The sequence below is a fragment of the Panthera onca genome, chromosome A1, assembly GCF_046562875.1.
Source record: "Panthera onca isolate mPanOnc1 chromosome A1, mPanOnc1 haplotype 2, whole genome shotgun sequence".
Classification (NCBI taxonomy): Eukaryota; Metazoa; Chordata; class Mammalia; order Carnivora; family Felidae; genus Panthera; species Panthera onca.
The window spans coordinates 161,869,705-161,886,054 of NC_138339.1; the positions used below are offsets into that span (position 1 = coordinate 161,869,705).

Below are 16,350 nucleotides of genomic sequence, written 5' to 3' on the forward strand. Positions count from 1 at the left end.
AATTTGGTGACAAGAAGTTTCTATTTTCTCTTTCTTTATGGTAGGATAAACTTCACCCAAGGAGCTAGGGAGAAGGACATTGGGTGAAATTTTAGCAAAAACGAATGAGAATAAGGTCATCTTTCTTAAATAGATGTGTATTCAGTTTTGGTCATTCTAACATATTTTAAATTCCTTTTTTTTTTTTTTTTTTTTTTTTTTTTTTGTTTAGTGGTGATCTTTAAATCCTCCAAAATTGCAAGGAAAACAGGTATTAATTACTTTCTTAATAGGTACGTGTAGTCCTTGTGAAATATACTTCTATCGCATACTTGCTGGCTATTATTGTCACTCAAATTCAATTTTTATTATATTAGGACTATTTAAGTTCAATATAAGGGTATACAATTGTTTTTGTTATCTTTACCTCCTCACAAAGGAATTACTTCTCACATCAGAGATTTCAGAAAGTAACCATCTTAATTTTTTTTTAATTTAAAAAAATTTTTACTTTATGTATGTATGTATGTATGTATGTATTAATTTATTCAGAGAGAGTGAGTGCATGTGCGGTCAGGGGTGGGGCCAGAGAAAGAGGAAAAGACAGAATCTTAAACAGGATTCACACCCAGTGTGCCTGATGTAGGGCTAAATCTCAGGACCGTGAGATCATGAACTGAGAGGAAATCAAGAGGTGAATGCTTCACAGACTGAGCCACCCTAACTCCCCAGAAATTCACCATCTTAAAAGAAAGACTGTATCTCAAAAAAAAAAAAAAAAAAAGGAAGATCGTATCTGTATACGTCCAGCTAAACAGATGCACATAGATGTGAACGTCAAACATTGACATGGGGAGTTTTACAAAGTTCCTCTTTTAATTAAGATGTTGTCTCAAGGGTGGAAAGGTGGGAGATAATCTTGCTGTCTGACAGCTTATTTACTGTAAATCCTGGCAGTCCTAAAGGATGGAGTGCCATGTACTGAACACACGTATGGCTATCTGTAATCAACTCAGATTTGTAGTTGTTGACACAGAGATAGACCATGGTATTCCAAATGGGGGGAGCAGAACAGTAAAACTACATCCATGTATAACTCAAACTTTATAAAAATAAAGCCAAATATACAATGTAGATACACGCATTTGTGTGAAAAAATAAAACTCAACACAGTGGAATAATAGACATTTTTGGAGTATTTCTAGGTAATAGGATTGATGGTAGTTTTTATTCTTTATTATTCTTCCCTAAAAGAATTGTTCTTCGCACTGTTCTAAAACATGTATAGTTTTCATAACATGCATTAAATTATAAATGCCACATTAATAATATGTTATTTTTAAAAGCTGTGAAATTCAGTCAGGAGACGATGTTTAGAAAGGTCAAAACTGGGGCACCTGGGTGTCTCAGCTGGTTAAGTGTTTGAGTCTTGACTTCAGCTCAGGTCATGATCTCCCGGGATCGGGATCGAGCCCTGCTCTGTGGGGCTCTATGCTGACAGGACAGAGCCTGCTTGGGATTCTGTCTCTCCCTCTTTCTCTGTCCCCTCTCCCCCACGTTGCTTGTGCTGTCCCTCTCTCAAAATAAATAAAGAAACGTTTATTTTTTAAAAAAAGGCTGGACAATACTTTGGGGTCCTGAGAGCCTGCATCAGTCTTTGCTGAACTTTGGTCTGTTTGCGGTGGCAATACAATTCGGTCAGTGGTTTCCTTTTTCTAGCGGTCTTTCTTGCTGGTAGAAAAATCCTTCTGTATCTTACTGATGTAAGATACTTACTGCCACCCCCCACACCACACCCCCATTGCACCAAAAAGCCTCTGCCTTGTGATCTACCTACTTTTGATCATTATTCATTATCCTTGCTTAATATGGTGGGTGAGATTCCTAAACACATTTGGGTTTTTCTCCTTGCATGTGATTCCAAAGATCTTTTCTCCGAGTGTCAACAGAGAATCCCCACACTGCTCTGGAGACCTTAATGCTCTGTCCCCACCGACTACCTGCCTCTGGTCCCTCCAGGTAACCTGTGACTTGTCACTGCAATGCCCTGCCTGGTTTTCATCCTACACCCACTGTCCTCCTCCTGCTCTGGACCCTGGCGGAGAGCACACGTGGGCGGGCAATGTACTAGGCCTAGAAGCACCCCCCAGCCTCCCTATGTTCTCCTGGACCTAGAGGGACTTCTGACACAGGATGGGGACGTCCCTATGGGGGATGCATACAGTCCCTCCCTCCTGGAACCCCTCCCCCTAGCCCCTCCCTCGTCAAACCCCCTCCTCCTTTCCAGAGTCCCACCCCCCTGGAGCCCCTCCTCCCCAGCACCCCCCTCCCAGAGCCTCTCCTCCTGGAACCCCTCATCCTCAGAGCCCCTCCCCTATCTCTCAACCTAGATCCCCTCCCCCAGCTCCCCTTCCTAGGAGCCCCTTCTCCCGCAGCCCCTCCTCCCCTGTGCTCAGTGCTCCCATTCTGCAGGTTGTGTTGTGTTGTGTGTCATTCTCCTGCGCTTTTCATGTGCATTTTCTCTAATTACCAATGAAGTTGGGCTCTGAAAAATGTTTGTGCTTATTAATGTCCAAAAACAATTTCCTATTCAATAGTCTTGTTTATAAGTAAACTCTAAATATGAGTCTTCATTAGTTAAATGTGTTGAATACATGTGTATACTTATACACACACACACACACACACACACACAGTTTTTCCCCTTTGTCGTTAGCACTCTTTTGTGGCCTGTGTAAGAAGTTCTTCTTTCTTTTCCTACCTCTGAAGTTAAAAAAAATCATCCTATATTTTCTACTACAAATTTTATTTTATGTTTGACACTTGGATGTCTAATCCACCAGAAATCTTTTGTGTGTAGGGCACCAAGTAGGGGTCAAGTTCACTGTTTTCTTCACATGGGTAGCCATCGATTATCCTTCCCCCAGCGCCCTGCAATGCCAAGTTCGTCATAAATTAAGTGGTTATTTATGCAAGCTGGGAAGCTTTTCTTTATTCCCCCCTTCTTCCTTATCCCTAGTCTCTGGAAGAGTTTGTGTAATATTGGCATTGTTTCGTCCTTTTTAAAATTTTGAGGCAACTCACTGGAAAAGTCATTTGGGCCTAGTGTTTTCCTCATAGAAAAGTGTTCAATTACAAATTCAATTAATTTAATATTTACGTTACCATTTAGCCTTTTTTATTTTTTTTTTTTTGGTCCATTTTGGTTAGTTGTATTTGTTTTTTAATGTGTCTCCTCATCTAAATCTACAAATTAAAAATAAATAAGTAAATTCGCAAAACTGTCTTGGCACAAACTGTTTGTACAATACTCAGTATTATTTTTTCATTTCTGTAAGATCTGTGGCAGGCCCCCTCTTTGTCCCCAGAGTTGGCCTTCTGGGTCCCCTTCTTTATTTCCCTGCCACCCTTGCAGGAAACTTGGCAATTTTATTCATGCTGCAAAGATTGTTTTTGTTTGAAAACTTTTGGGTTTGTTATTTGTTACCTATTTGTTATAAATTTCAGTGACACAGTTCTTACCTTTGTCACATCTTTCCTCCTACTTGCTTAGTGTTTAATTTGTGGTTCTGTTTCCAACTTGTTGACATTTAAAAAACCCAATTTTTGGCCTTTCTTCTTTTGTAATGTATGGGTTTAAAGACATACATTTCCACTGATTAAGACATTAGCAGTATCCTGTGCATTCTGTTATGTTTTCATTGGCATTCGTTACAATATTCTGTATTTTCCCTCACATTTAAATGTTAAGCATCATGTTTTACATGGTTTTCAGAAATTTTAGGCTTTAAAATATTATATTAATCAATTCACTTTTTAAAAAAAGTATAGCATGTTTTTTTAAAAATATTTAATGTTTATTTTTAAGAGACAGAGAGAGACAGAGCATGAGTGGGGCAGGGGCAGAAAGAGAGGGAGACAGAATCCGAAGCAGCTCCAGGCTCTGAGCTGTCAGCACAGAGCCTGACGGAGGGCTCAAACCCATGAACTGGTAGATCATGACCCGAGCCGAAGTCAGATGCTTAACCGACTGAGCCACCCAGGCACCGCAATCAACTCATCTATAATGGAAATTCACATTAAACGGGTCTCTTAAAATTTCATGGATTTCGAGTTTAGTTATTTTCAAAGGTGCTTTTGTGTCTACCATCTACAACCTTTCTATCTGGCCTGTTTTCCAGAAATCTCCGGTTTACCTCTTTTTCACCAACTTTTGGGTGGACTGGCTTTTATTATTGTTTTACCCTCTCTATTAGTTTGGAAATCATATATTCCACTATTATTCCTTCTGTGGTGGCCTTTGAAATTACAGCTAGTGTGAGTTATCTGTGCGTAATCAGAAACGCTGTTTTACCATCTCGACTTCACTTGGTTTTTTCATTCTTTTTCCTGTTTGTATCTCTGAGAATCTGGGCATGCCTGGGCTTCATCTTCCAGTTCTTACCTTTTTCTAAAACTATCTTTAGCTCCTTTTCATTCTTACAGAAGTTTTTTTATTGCTTATAAAACTCTAGGGACACTAGGGTGGCTCAGTCCATTAAGCAGCCGACTCTGGCTCAGGTCATGATCTCAGGGTTTGTGGGTTCAAGCTCCGTGTGGGGCTCTGTGCTGACAGCTCGGACCCTGGAGCTGCTTTGGATTCTGCGTCCCCCCCCCACCCCCACCCCTCTCCTGCTTGCACTCTGTCTCTCTCAAAAATAAACAAACATTAATTTTTTTTTTTTTTAATTCTAGCTTGGCAATTATTTTATTTGAGCACATGACATACGTGACTTTGGTGTCTTTGGACTTCCATTGTTGCTCTTTGGAACTTGTCTTTTTTTTAACTTCTGGCTGCTTTTAAGATTCACTCTTAGTTACCCGTGGTTCACTGTGATATGCCTAGGAGCAGTTTTGTTTTTATTTATTCTACTCAGGCTTTGTTTGTTTCAAGAAAAGTCACATTTATAGACAGAAAGATGTCTATAAATTTCGAGGAACATGTACATTCTTGTTTGTCAATAGCAATTCATGGCCCTCTGCAGTCTGCTATGGTCTGAGTGTCTGTCCCCCCTTCTCCCAAATGTTTATTTTGGAATCCCAGCCTTCAAGGTGATGGCTTTAGGAGGGAGGGCCTCTCGGAGGATGTTAGGTCATGAGGCTGGAGCCCTCATGACTGGGGTTCGTGCACTTCTGAAAGAGACCCTAGAGCACAGGCTCATTCCTTCCAATCTTGTGAGGACACAGGGAGACTGGCAATCAGCCAGGTGGAGGAGGGCCCACGTCGGCACCGACCGCACCGGCCCCGCTGATCGTGATCGTGGACATCCGGGACTGTGAGCAAATACTTCTGCTGTTGATGAGCCGCCTGGTCTGGGTATTTTGCTACAGCTGCCTGGACGGAACTAGACAGCAGACCATCCCCTGCCACTCATGCAGCCTTGGGCAATGTTGGATTCTTTTTGCACTTAGCGCAACGTGCTTGAGAGGCACCCGTTTCATGGCGTGTAAGGTTAGTGCCCCCCCTAAACTTTTTTGGCTGTTTATCCACATGCCAGGCAGCCTATACAATGGCCCCCAGTGAGCCCACCACCAGGCACTTACAACTCATCTAACCCCCTCCCATCGGGTAGACGGCATGGATGACCTACAGACAGAATGTGGCAGACGTGCTGCGTGTCGCCTGCAGGGGTGGGCTAGGTAAGGACCGCGGCCCCCACCCAGATGCTCTTTCTTGCTCTCTCATGGCCAGCTGCCCTGGTTCGAGGCCACCCTTATGGCGAAGGCCGTGTGAGTGGGCTGGTGAGGCCTGCCAGTGGCCATGTAAGTGATCCTGAAATTGGGCCACCTTTTCATCAAGCGTCAAGATATCTAGGGTTTTGGCCAACAGTCAGTTGACAGCCGCCTCACAGGGGACCTTGCAACAAAGGCACTCCCCTCAGCCACAGCCAGATTCCTGACCCACAGAAGGTATGAAAACATAGCCTTTTGTTGAATTAAGCCTCTGAGTTCTGGGAGGCGGTAGTTTTTACACAGGAGTAGATAACGAACATGACTCGGTCACCAGTTGAAGGTATCCATTTTAAATATGTGTATTTTTTAATGCTGATTTATTCTTGAGAGAGAGAAAGAACACAAGTGGTGGAGGGGCAGAGAGAGGGGGAGACACAGAATCCAAAGCAGCATCCAGGCTCTGAGCTGTCAGCACAGAGCCCAACGCAGGGCTCCATCCCATGGACCGTGAGATCATGACCTGAGCCGAAGTTGGACACTTAACCAACTGAGCCCCCCCAGGCTCCTGGAAGGATATCCATTGTAGGTGATTATCAATAATCATTTGCACACAGGCATTCACATGGACACAGTCTTCTCTGCTGCCTGCATAATCTCTTTCTCTAGAATTCCAATGACTCTCTCACCAAGACTTCCATGTCTCCAAACACTTTCTGGAATCCTTAATCTTCTCTTCGCTTCTTTGTGTTTCATTCCAGATATCCTCTGATTTATCTCCCACTTCCCCAGGTTTTTTTTTTTTCCCTTCTCCCAAATGACTGTGTCTAATTAACTTTAAACCCATCCTCTGTTGTACTTAATTTTATGACTATTTCTCAATTTCAGAATTTCCATTTGACACGTTTTTATAGTTTCCCATTGTTTCTGCTGATTCCTTCTTTTATCTCCTTGGACAGAGTGTAAACATACTTATTTTAAAGTATGTGCGTTTGAACTCCAATCTTTCGGGACCCCATGGATGTAACTGCAATTGACGGCTATTTCTGCTTGTTCATTTTTCATCTTGCTTTCTGTCCTCATGTGCTCGGGTTTTTTTGACTATGTGTTGAATTATTTGAAAAATGGTCTGTTAGAGCAGTTTGAAGCCTCAGATGCTGTAATTGTCCTTTGGGACACACACACACACACACACACACACACACACACTGTCTCCCAGGTACCGGTGGGCCCTGTCAGTCCGGGAGGACCTCCGTCCAACATCAGGGATTGAGATGATCCATAACTGTGCTGTGGCTTCTAGTTGGGTCCACCTGACCTTTGGACACTTCAAAGCTCCAGCCCATGACCTTGGCAGGCCCTGGACTTAGTCTCCCCACAATCCTTGGAGGCAGTCAGTAGTCCCTCCCAGCTTCTGAGTTGCCTTCTGGGGACGAGGAAAGTGCCCTGGACGTCCCTCAGAGAAAAGTCTAGAATGTCGGCCTCCTTGCTTGGCCTCTATACATTCCTTACCGCCTTCCATAGTGTCTTCCCAGGATCTCACTGTCTTAATAGTTTCCTAGTGCCTTTAATCAGATTAAACAACAAAGAAAGTTTTGGCCAGCTTTTCTGCATGTTCTCAGGAAAAGATTGGTCTGAATCTTCCCAAGATTCAAGTGGCTTTGTCTAAGCCACTATTTTGGATACACACAGTCTAGCCAAGTTCTAGATGATGCATTCATTGATACACTCCAATTAAATGCTTAAGTCCTGTTTGGTGTTTACCATGACTTCAATATTATTTCCCTTCACACCATTCAGAGATGAGAAGAAAAAGGTATGTTTTTTTTAAATTAAAACTTTGTTAAAGCACCTATCTCCTCCTTTGGTCCTGTATAATCTCATTTTATATTGGTTCCCACATATGAGATACTCTGTAACAATCTCTGAAAAGTCAACTAACACCAAATGCAACTGTAATTCTTTAACCTAACCAATAAAATGCTACAATACACCCTACAGTAAAGTTTATGATCTATGTTCCAGTTTTTAAGCCTACTTCATTTTTATGTCTCAAATCCATTCTCCCTAGAAAGTTGATAGAGCTTAATACTTTCATCTATTTACTTCCGAGTTTAAAAAGCACTTACCATTTGAGACAGAATTCCCATTTTCAGCCGTGATAGCGCTTGAGAGTGAATTAGATAATTGAATTCCATGGTTATTTGCATTTCTATCTTGAGTCTCGGATACAATTTCTGCTCTACCAGGATCATCTCGGCCAGTTAGGTTCATGTTAGTCTCAAAACCTAAAACAAATTTCGGAAAAGATTATTCTTTACTGATAAAATGGACTGAATAATTTAATAAAATAGTAGAAGGAAATAATAAAACTTATCAAATGAAACCTTAATTGTATGGTAAATTCATAATCACCGTTAATTAATTTTACAGCCTACAAAATATTCACCGAATTTTGCCACAACACTCTAACACATCATAGGAAATATTAAGTGGTGATAATGAATTTCATAATTTGTTATTTTCAAGCATATCTGTACAGAAAGTTTGATGTCGTAGTCTAATAACCTGTCACTGTAGCCCTGTCTGTCTTGAGAGCACTATTTCCTAAAAGAAGCATGGAAATAAATTCAGAAGTTTTCTCAATTATTAAATTAAGCAGAGCTGAGCCAACCCTCTAGGTTGCAAAAAAATCACAAATATATTTTCAGCATCATTACAAAATTAGTTATTATCCATTTAGGAAGATTAAACTTTACAACCCCACTTCTGGATTCTGTACACTAACCACATTACCTAATTGTTCACTGTCCGTCCCCTATCGGGGGCTTGGAGATCTATGAACATGGAAACTGTTGTCCATATTAGGCCAAAGAGCCAAATGAAGATTTTTGTTTAATTATGTAGGAATAATAAAGTGAAACACAGCAAGTGCCATAGACCAGAGCATGTCAAGCAAGCATAATTGTCCACCACGGGGTCAGGTGTGGCCCTCGCCACCTCCCATTCCCCCAATCGGGACCCCTCTGTTGGACTGGCCAGGTGAGCCGTGATTGGCTCTTGCTTCCCCAGGGACCTCAAAAAGCTCCAACGTACTGGGGGATTTTTGTTCACCCCAGAATAAGCATGCTGCTTCTGATCTTTGTTTGCTGGGACACAGTGGATTGTGACTGCTGTTAGGTTGGCCTTTCTCAAGTTTTAGGCTAACAAATTATTCTAAAGGGATAAAAAGCATAATTCGCTTTATTGTACTTTACATGTGGCAGAACAGTTCATCTCCAGTGATCCCAAAAGAGGGAGGGAGGAAGGGAAGAAGGGGAAAGTTTGGATGGAAGAAGGAAGGATGGGGGGAGGGAGAAAAGGAAGGAGGGAGAAGGATGGAGGGAGGGAGGGAAAGAAAAAAGGGAGAAGGCCAGCAGTCCAGAGCTGTGCCTCCAGGCTGCACCTGCCATGACCCTTTTTAACTCTTCCCTCTAGACATGATCTCCCTTTGCCCTTGACCTTACATTCAAGGGGCGCTGCATATCCAGGCATATCCAGAGCTCCTTACTGACCCGTGTTTCTGTGCTTTGCTCTTTGCACTCCCTGGACCTAGAGCACCCAGTCCTCACCAGCCCTGCCTATTCCTGCCCACCAGTGGGACTCCTGGTCAGAGGGCCCACAGTGACCTGTCATTTACAAGTGGAGTCTGGCCCCAAAGCACAGAGAGGAGCTAGGTCTGCCCAGATGGGAAGGGGTTTTTAGGTAGCAAATGCTGGAAGAAGGCAAAATGGACAGAGCTTTGAAAACCGTGCAGGGGAGTTGAGATTCCAGGGACCGAGGGAGCCACTGCAGCTCCTGACAGGTCGCATTTAGGAACCAAGCAGAAAGGCTTTGGCCCAGCCAGTGTGCATAAGAACAGTGGTGAACGTGACGTCCGGGGGTCAGAACCATGTGAGGTCGCAACAATGAGCAGTTATCGAACAGGCTGGCACTAAATGAGTATCTATTTCATTCGGTTGACTGTAGTTTGCCATTTAAAAAAATCTGAAAGCCAGTAAAACTGGTTTGGATTTAAAGCCATCTCCAGGGTGCCTGGGTGGTTGAGCATCTGACTTCGGCTCAGGTCACGATCTTGTGGACTGAGGTCGAGCCCTGCGATGGGCTCTGTGCTGACAGCTCGGAGCCTGGAACCTGCTTCGGATTGTGTCTCCCTCTCTCTCTGCCTCTCCCCTGTTTGAGCTCTGTCTCTCAAAAATAAATAAACGTTAAAAAAAATTTTAAAGCCATCTCAAGACATATTTATCTGCCTCTCTTCAAGCTATTTTTTTTTTTCATTATTTAATTCACTTGCCTGCTGAATGCCTACTAGGTGACACTCTTCGGATGCTCCAGATGCGATTATGATGCTCACCTCCCAGTAGGACAACCAAGAAGTAAACAAACGAGCAGATCATTAAAAGTGGTAGCCTCTAGGCTGGGTACAAAGCTGAAGGGCAGCGGGGGTGAGAGTCACCGTGTCAGGCAGTTTGGTCAGGGAAGCATATTTAGGGGGTCACACTGGGGCTCAGAGAGGGAGGGAAAGAAGTGACTGTGGAGAAAGACGATGTCCCTCACGTATGAACACGTAAGGCAGGAACCAGGTTGTAGGGTCCTAATGGGTTGGGCATGTGGAAGGAAGGGGCAGGTGGGACCGGGGACATGCATATGGCCCGGGGCCTGGGAGGCCACTGCAGGAAGGAGCTTACGAAGGGTGTGAGCCAGAAAGCCCCTCACTGGGTAACTCGGGACAGTCCCCTTCCATCTGGCAGGACAAAACTCAACCCTCCAAGATACTGCTTACACTCTTGGTACCAACGCTCAATGCTAGTTTCCCTCATAACTGATTCCCAGCTCGTAAACAAGCCACGTATTTGTAGTCAACACCTCCCATTTTGCTATGAGTGTTTTAAAAATATTTCCAATCAGGTTAAACTGTAGCCAAGGACTGATTTTAAATTTGTCCTACACGTGAGGCTGGGATCCTTACACGACCCACTAAAATTTTCTTTATAGTTTTACCTTAAAAGCATATGTCTACCCAAGGATGGCTTTGGACTGGAAAGAGGATTTAAGTCCTTCTTCATGTAAAAGGCAAGCGCTCACGGCCAATCTGATGGTGATCATTCACTTTGCTCTGACAAGAATTAACGTGGCCTGGGGGTTTATGCTGGGACACCGCTCTGCTAGAGGTGACATCTGGTTTTTCTGATTCTGAGCAGCTGTCTCTTCCACGCCCGTTTTCAAGATGAGCTCACTGAGGTTTGGGGAGGTTACCCACACGCAAACCTTTCTCAATTAGTAGGTGTTGCAGCCGGGTTCAGACCGGGGCGGGCCAGCTCCACCATCCACCCCCACATTTACTCCTCCGCTTGGCCCTTCTATGCAAAGTCTTCCATCATTTCATTTGCTGATCGAAAGGATAAGGCAGCTGTTTTCCTGTGGCTTTATTGGATCACCGTGCCTCGGTGGTAATGAACTGGGAACCGTAGGGTAAGCATTATATTCCAGCCACTGAAAGAGTTGCAACATCGATATAGACGTCTCCACTTTGGCGTTATCCAATATTCATTAATATTAATTGCGGGGATGGTTCTTGGCTTACTAAATTCTGTGTCAGCCTCTGCTCATAAACGCCTTTGCTCCAAGTTAAATCCAAACACGCAAAGGCGTCTGTGCCCCAACTTGTTAATGCCTGATTCAACTACAGTGAGGGTCAAACGCAGAAACGCTCAACACTTTGATTTTGCTGTAAAGGGGCAGTTCGGTACACGAGTGATTACAACATTCCTCATGGAGAGTGTGCCTGGACCCTGCACTTAGGCAGTGAAGGAACTCCAGCAGCGAAAAATCAAGAGGACAGCGGCATGAAGCCTGGAGAAGCCTTACTTATAATTGTGCAAATACGAGTGCATCCTTTATGGAGAATTCTAAGAGGAATCATCCAGAGCAAACCAAGCCGCGAAGCCTGTTCACGCCTCCAAGCGGTGGCCGCTGGGGTTTCGAGGGTGAGGAAAAGGCGGTCACAGTCACAGCAAAAGAAAATATCTGAGACTCTCAGGAAATCTAAGCAAACAAATACAGGAGTGTGTGCTGTAAAATCCTGTATAACGATTCGAGGTATGTCTGAATCACTTTTGTATCTGCGCGTGTTGTGTAATCAGTGGTTTATACAATTCAGTGGCACCTCTGGTTGGCTGCTTCACCACACGAGTTAATTTGAATACCTGTGCTGTTTTCTCCCAGCCTGTAAACAGAACTGCTCTGTGACCCCTGCCTGGTGCTGTTGTTACAGGTACGGGAGAAATGAATCACCCTGGGATCTGACTCAAAGATAAAGCCTTGGCCTTTCCAGTGGGATACGATTGTTAAACACAAGCATGCAACGTGGACACAGTTGAGTTGAATCTTAATCTAGGGGGAGAGTTCTAGCAAATCTCAGAAAACAAAAATTCAGTTTTGCTGTGTTCGTTTTTATGTAATGAAAATATCACACTGGGTGGGTGTGATCCTTTGAACACTGGGTTTCAAGAGAAGGTGATATTGCCCACCAGGAGACACGTGGCAGTGTCTGGAGACGTTTCTAGTCCTCACACTGGAGGAGGGGGTGGCTGCTGGTATCTAGTGGGTAGAGGTCAGCGATGCTGCAACGCCCCCAGCAATGCACAGCCAGCCAGCCCACCCCCGCGGTGAGGAATGGTCCTGCCCAGGATGTCCGTGGGGCTGAGGCTGAGAAGCCTAGGTCAGACGGTGCCATTTGCCCAGTCGAGTCTCTCCACTCATTTCTTATTTCATTTAGATTGAGATCCAAAGGCTTCCTGTGGCTGAGACCATCCACCACCTGATTCCCGGCTCATCCTGGACCTCATTTCCAACTACGTCCTTGCCACTTAGGCCTGGGGCCCCTCCGCTAACGCATCCCCCTGTCCGGAGAGAGCATGGACGGAGCTCTGTGTGTAGCTTAGGCTCTGCTCAAATCTGCCCTGAGCAGACAGGCTTTCTGGACCACCTTCTAGAAGATAGCACCTCTCTCCGCCTCAGGTCAGTTTCTTTCCTTACTCCCAGCTTTAGTGCCCTGGGTGGTCCTTCTCACGGCAGGCACATTCCACTCCCTTCATTTGTTTTCCGCCTGCCACTTGTGGAGTGCAAGTACGGGCACAGAGTAGGTGCTCGATAAAATATTTGCTGAAAGAAAGAAAAAATAGATGGGACGCCTGGGTGGCTCAGACAGGTAAGTGTCTGACTTTGGCTCAGGTTGTGATCTCACGGTTCGTGGGTTCGAGCCCTGCGTTGGGCTCTGTGCTGATGGCTCGGAGCCTGGAGCCTGCTTCAGATTCTGTGTCTCCCTCCCTCTCTCTCTGCCCCTCCCCTGCTCGCACTCTGTCTCTCAAAATAAATAAACGTTAATTTTTTTTTTAAAAAAGAAAGAAAAAATAGAATAAAGAATAAACGAATTGCTATGACAAAATTGCTATAGAGACTTTGTTTTCTAAAAGGAAACTACGTGTTGTGTAATTGGAAGAACTGACGAAGTTACTGGCTGAAGAATTCATGTGAACGATGAGGGAGAAAAGTCAGGAACAGTTTCTCCTCGTTCATAAGAGATTACTGGAATCGTGAAAAGACTTCCACTGTTTTTACACGTTTGAGTTCCAATCTCTACTTATTTAAAATTACGAGGTGAAGAAAATTTCACGTTGTGCGAGGGGGACGTTTTCTCCATATTCAAAGGGCCAGAGCTGGTTGTTTTCCACCTGCTTGTTAACTTGAGTGGAGGAAAGGGCTTTGGGATCTTTGAAATCTGTTCCTGACCCACAGTAAGCATTCAGGTTTCCACTACTGTGCTACCAATCAGCAAGGTTTATGCGTGGTCAGGTTTTTAAGACCTTAGTTTACATGGTTTTAGGAACTTTAATGTCAGAGAACTGCAAGGAGTGTGACAGATATTGGCTCTGGAATCTTGGTGCCTGGACAGGGGCAGAGGGGGGTTGACCAGGAGTCTCGGCCGTAAGGGTCCCAGACTCACACTCACTTGCAAAGGCCAAGTCAGAAACCCAAGGGTCAGTCGGTCAATGCATGTAGTTATCGCTTGCATGAGACAGCTTTGCTTTATTTCCTCATTTTAAATAAACCTTCAATTCACTCCCTAAATTGTTGTCATTTTTATTCTTTTTCTTTTTAAAAAAATTTTTAGTGCTTATTTATTTTTGAGAGAGAGAGAGAGAGACAGAGCGTGATCGGGGGAGGGGCAGAGAGAGAGGGAGACACAGAATCCAAAGCAGGCTCCAGGCTCCGAGCCGTCAGCACAGAGCCCGAAGCGGGGCTCGAACTCTTCAACTGTGAGATCGTGACCTGAGCTGAAGTCAGACACTCAACCAACTGAGCCACCAGGTGCCCCATCATTTTTATTTTTTTTCTTAAAGACACTTCCACACCTGTCCCCCACCATGGTATAATCTTCAATGTCTGGAAAAAATGACTGTCTGGAAAGCCTTTCTGCCCACAGATGAGGGGAAAGGAGAGGAGGGAGGAGAGAAGAGAGAGGAGAGGGGAAGGGCAGAGAGAAGTGGGCATAAGTTTGCAACTTACGCACCGTCACCAGAGTGGGGTCTAGCACGTTCTTAGGTAAGGAAGGGCATAACATAAAGACTGTATTGGGGGGGGGAGGGGCAGAGGGAGGAAGAGAGAATCTTAAGCTGTCTCCACACTCAGCACAGAGCCCAACACCAGGCTTGATCCCATGACCCTGGGATCATGACTGGAGCCGAAATTGAGAGTCGGACCGTCAATGGACTGAGCCATCCAGGTGCCCCAAGACTGTAATTTTTAAATGTTATTGATCTAGCAAAAATGTGTCCAGCTGGATGAGGCTGGAGGAAAGTTCAGAGAAGAGCACAGAGCATTTAGGCTTGGGCAGGGTCAGAAGGACCGGTTGGGCAGGGAGGTCCGAGTTACAGGTCCCTTGGAGCTGAGGGACCTCAGGAAGTCAGCACCAGCCGAGGTGAGTGGACACAGGACAAGTCTGGGGCTGTGCACGTCGTCCTTCAAGGGACAGCCACATGCCCAAGGCCTAAACAGAGTGGCAATGATTTGAAGCAGAGCATTTATTAGGACTGAGAAGACTGTGTGTGGGAGAGACTCCAGCATCCTCAGCAGGGAGGGTCTCTTGCAGGAGAGCGATGCCACCCCCCGCCGATGGGCAGCAGAAGGTGAGGCCCAGTGACGGTGGACTCAAGCAGGCAGGTGTGGGCTGGGAGACAGGGCGGAGGGACAAAGGGGGGCTGAGGGCACCCATGCCACTGAAAGGTCATACAGAACAAGTAAGGAATGAGCCACGGTGTGTTTCTTTAAGATGAATGCTAAGCACGTCATTTCGTTCTTAGTTACCTGAACTCGAGATAATTTTAGAGTGTATTTTGGAAACATAGGAGACAGGATCCAGGTTTCAGTAACGCAGGAGAGAAAAACAAACTATAGCCGTTTGACTGATTTAATACCGAGAGTGCTATGCAAGGCAGAAAAAATGTGAAAATACATTTTCAACTCATTACTCATGCTGGCTGGGATTCATTCCGCAACTCTATAGGAAAATTCCTCTTCTAGAAAGGCTATGCGCAAAGGGAATGTGCTTGCTTTTTCCTCTTTGGCATTAAGGAAAGGTACAAACGGCGAGAGACGTGGCTGGCATAGTCCTGCTACTTCTCGAGTTCTCGTTCCTAAAATTTAGGAGTTACGGCTGGACTGTGCTTACAGATACACATAGATGGTGTGTAATTAAATTTGGATGGGATCACTTAGCCCAAGTCGGCATCTAGTTTGTATTACAAGGAACAATGTCTTTTACGCCTCTGATTTTTCTAAAATCTTAGAGGAAGAAATACAAATAAGGGTTTAGCACTCCCAAATTGCCCTGCGTTCTGCTATAACAAGTTTCTAGGAAGTGAATTAAACTCTAAAAAAACAAAAAAAAAAAAATACACGATAGCACAACCCAAACATATGGCTTATTGCCTCAGAGAAAGACAAATGTCAAGTGTAAGGATTCCCACAGACAGCGTCTGATCCTAACCTCAAATAAGCAGACAGACCTCATGTGCAGGCTTGCGTAACGAGACGTGAGATGTATGCAGACTGGGGTCTTCCCTACAGGGGGTGTGTCTGCTCACACTGAGGGGTGCACGCTCAGTCTCTATAGCTTTTGTACAGCACAGGTGTAACGGACCCTAAGCCATGTGAATCTGACTTTATCGCCCCTTTGCTCATATTTGCAAAAGGGTGCCAAGGGAGGGCTGCAGGGTCTAACAGTATCAGGGCACTGGAGACGGAAAACCGGACTCCCATGCGATTACCCTTGGGACGCACCTGCGTCCCACAATCCAGTTGTATTTCCATAGGAACTTGATTGCTTAGGAAAACAGAAAACAAAAAATAGAGCACTGTAGCAGTTGCAAAGGCTGCGTGGGTTGAGAAAACATAATTTCCCGACGCTACTGATCTTAAAAGGCTAACTCCGGCCCCCAGTGCACCTTCCTACTCTTTAACAACCCTTATGAAATCGCTGTTCTTGAGTAGATCAAAATCCCCCCTTGAACTTATGTTTTAAGCATTCTTCTGTGCCAGCAAGTGCCACAGACACTGACCCTC

General features: G+C 44.7%; 1 protein-coding gene across 2 annotated transcripts in view; it reads right to left on the bottom strand.

Annotated features, from left to right (window-relative positions):
- The window catches only part of MYO16 (myosin XVI), a 611,293-nt gene that overhangs the window by 35,956 nt on the left and 558,987 nt on the right, over window positions 1–16,350 (bottom strand). For both annotated transcript variants that reach the window (XM_060636706.3, XM_060636705.3), the window contains exon 33: window positions 7,818–7,976. In XM_060636706.3, the coding sequence (XP_060492689.3) occupies window positions 7,818–7,976 (159 nt within the window). The remainder of the gene's footprint in view (window positions 1–7,817; window positions 7,977–16,350) is intronic.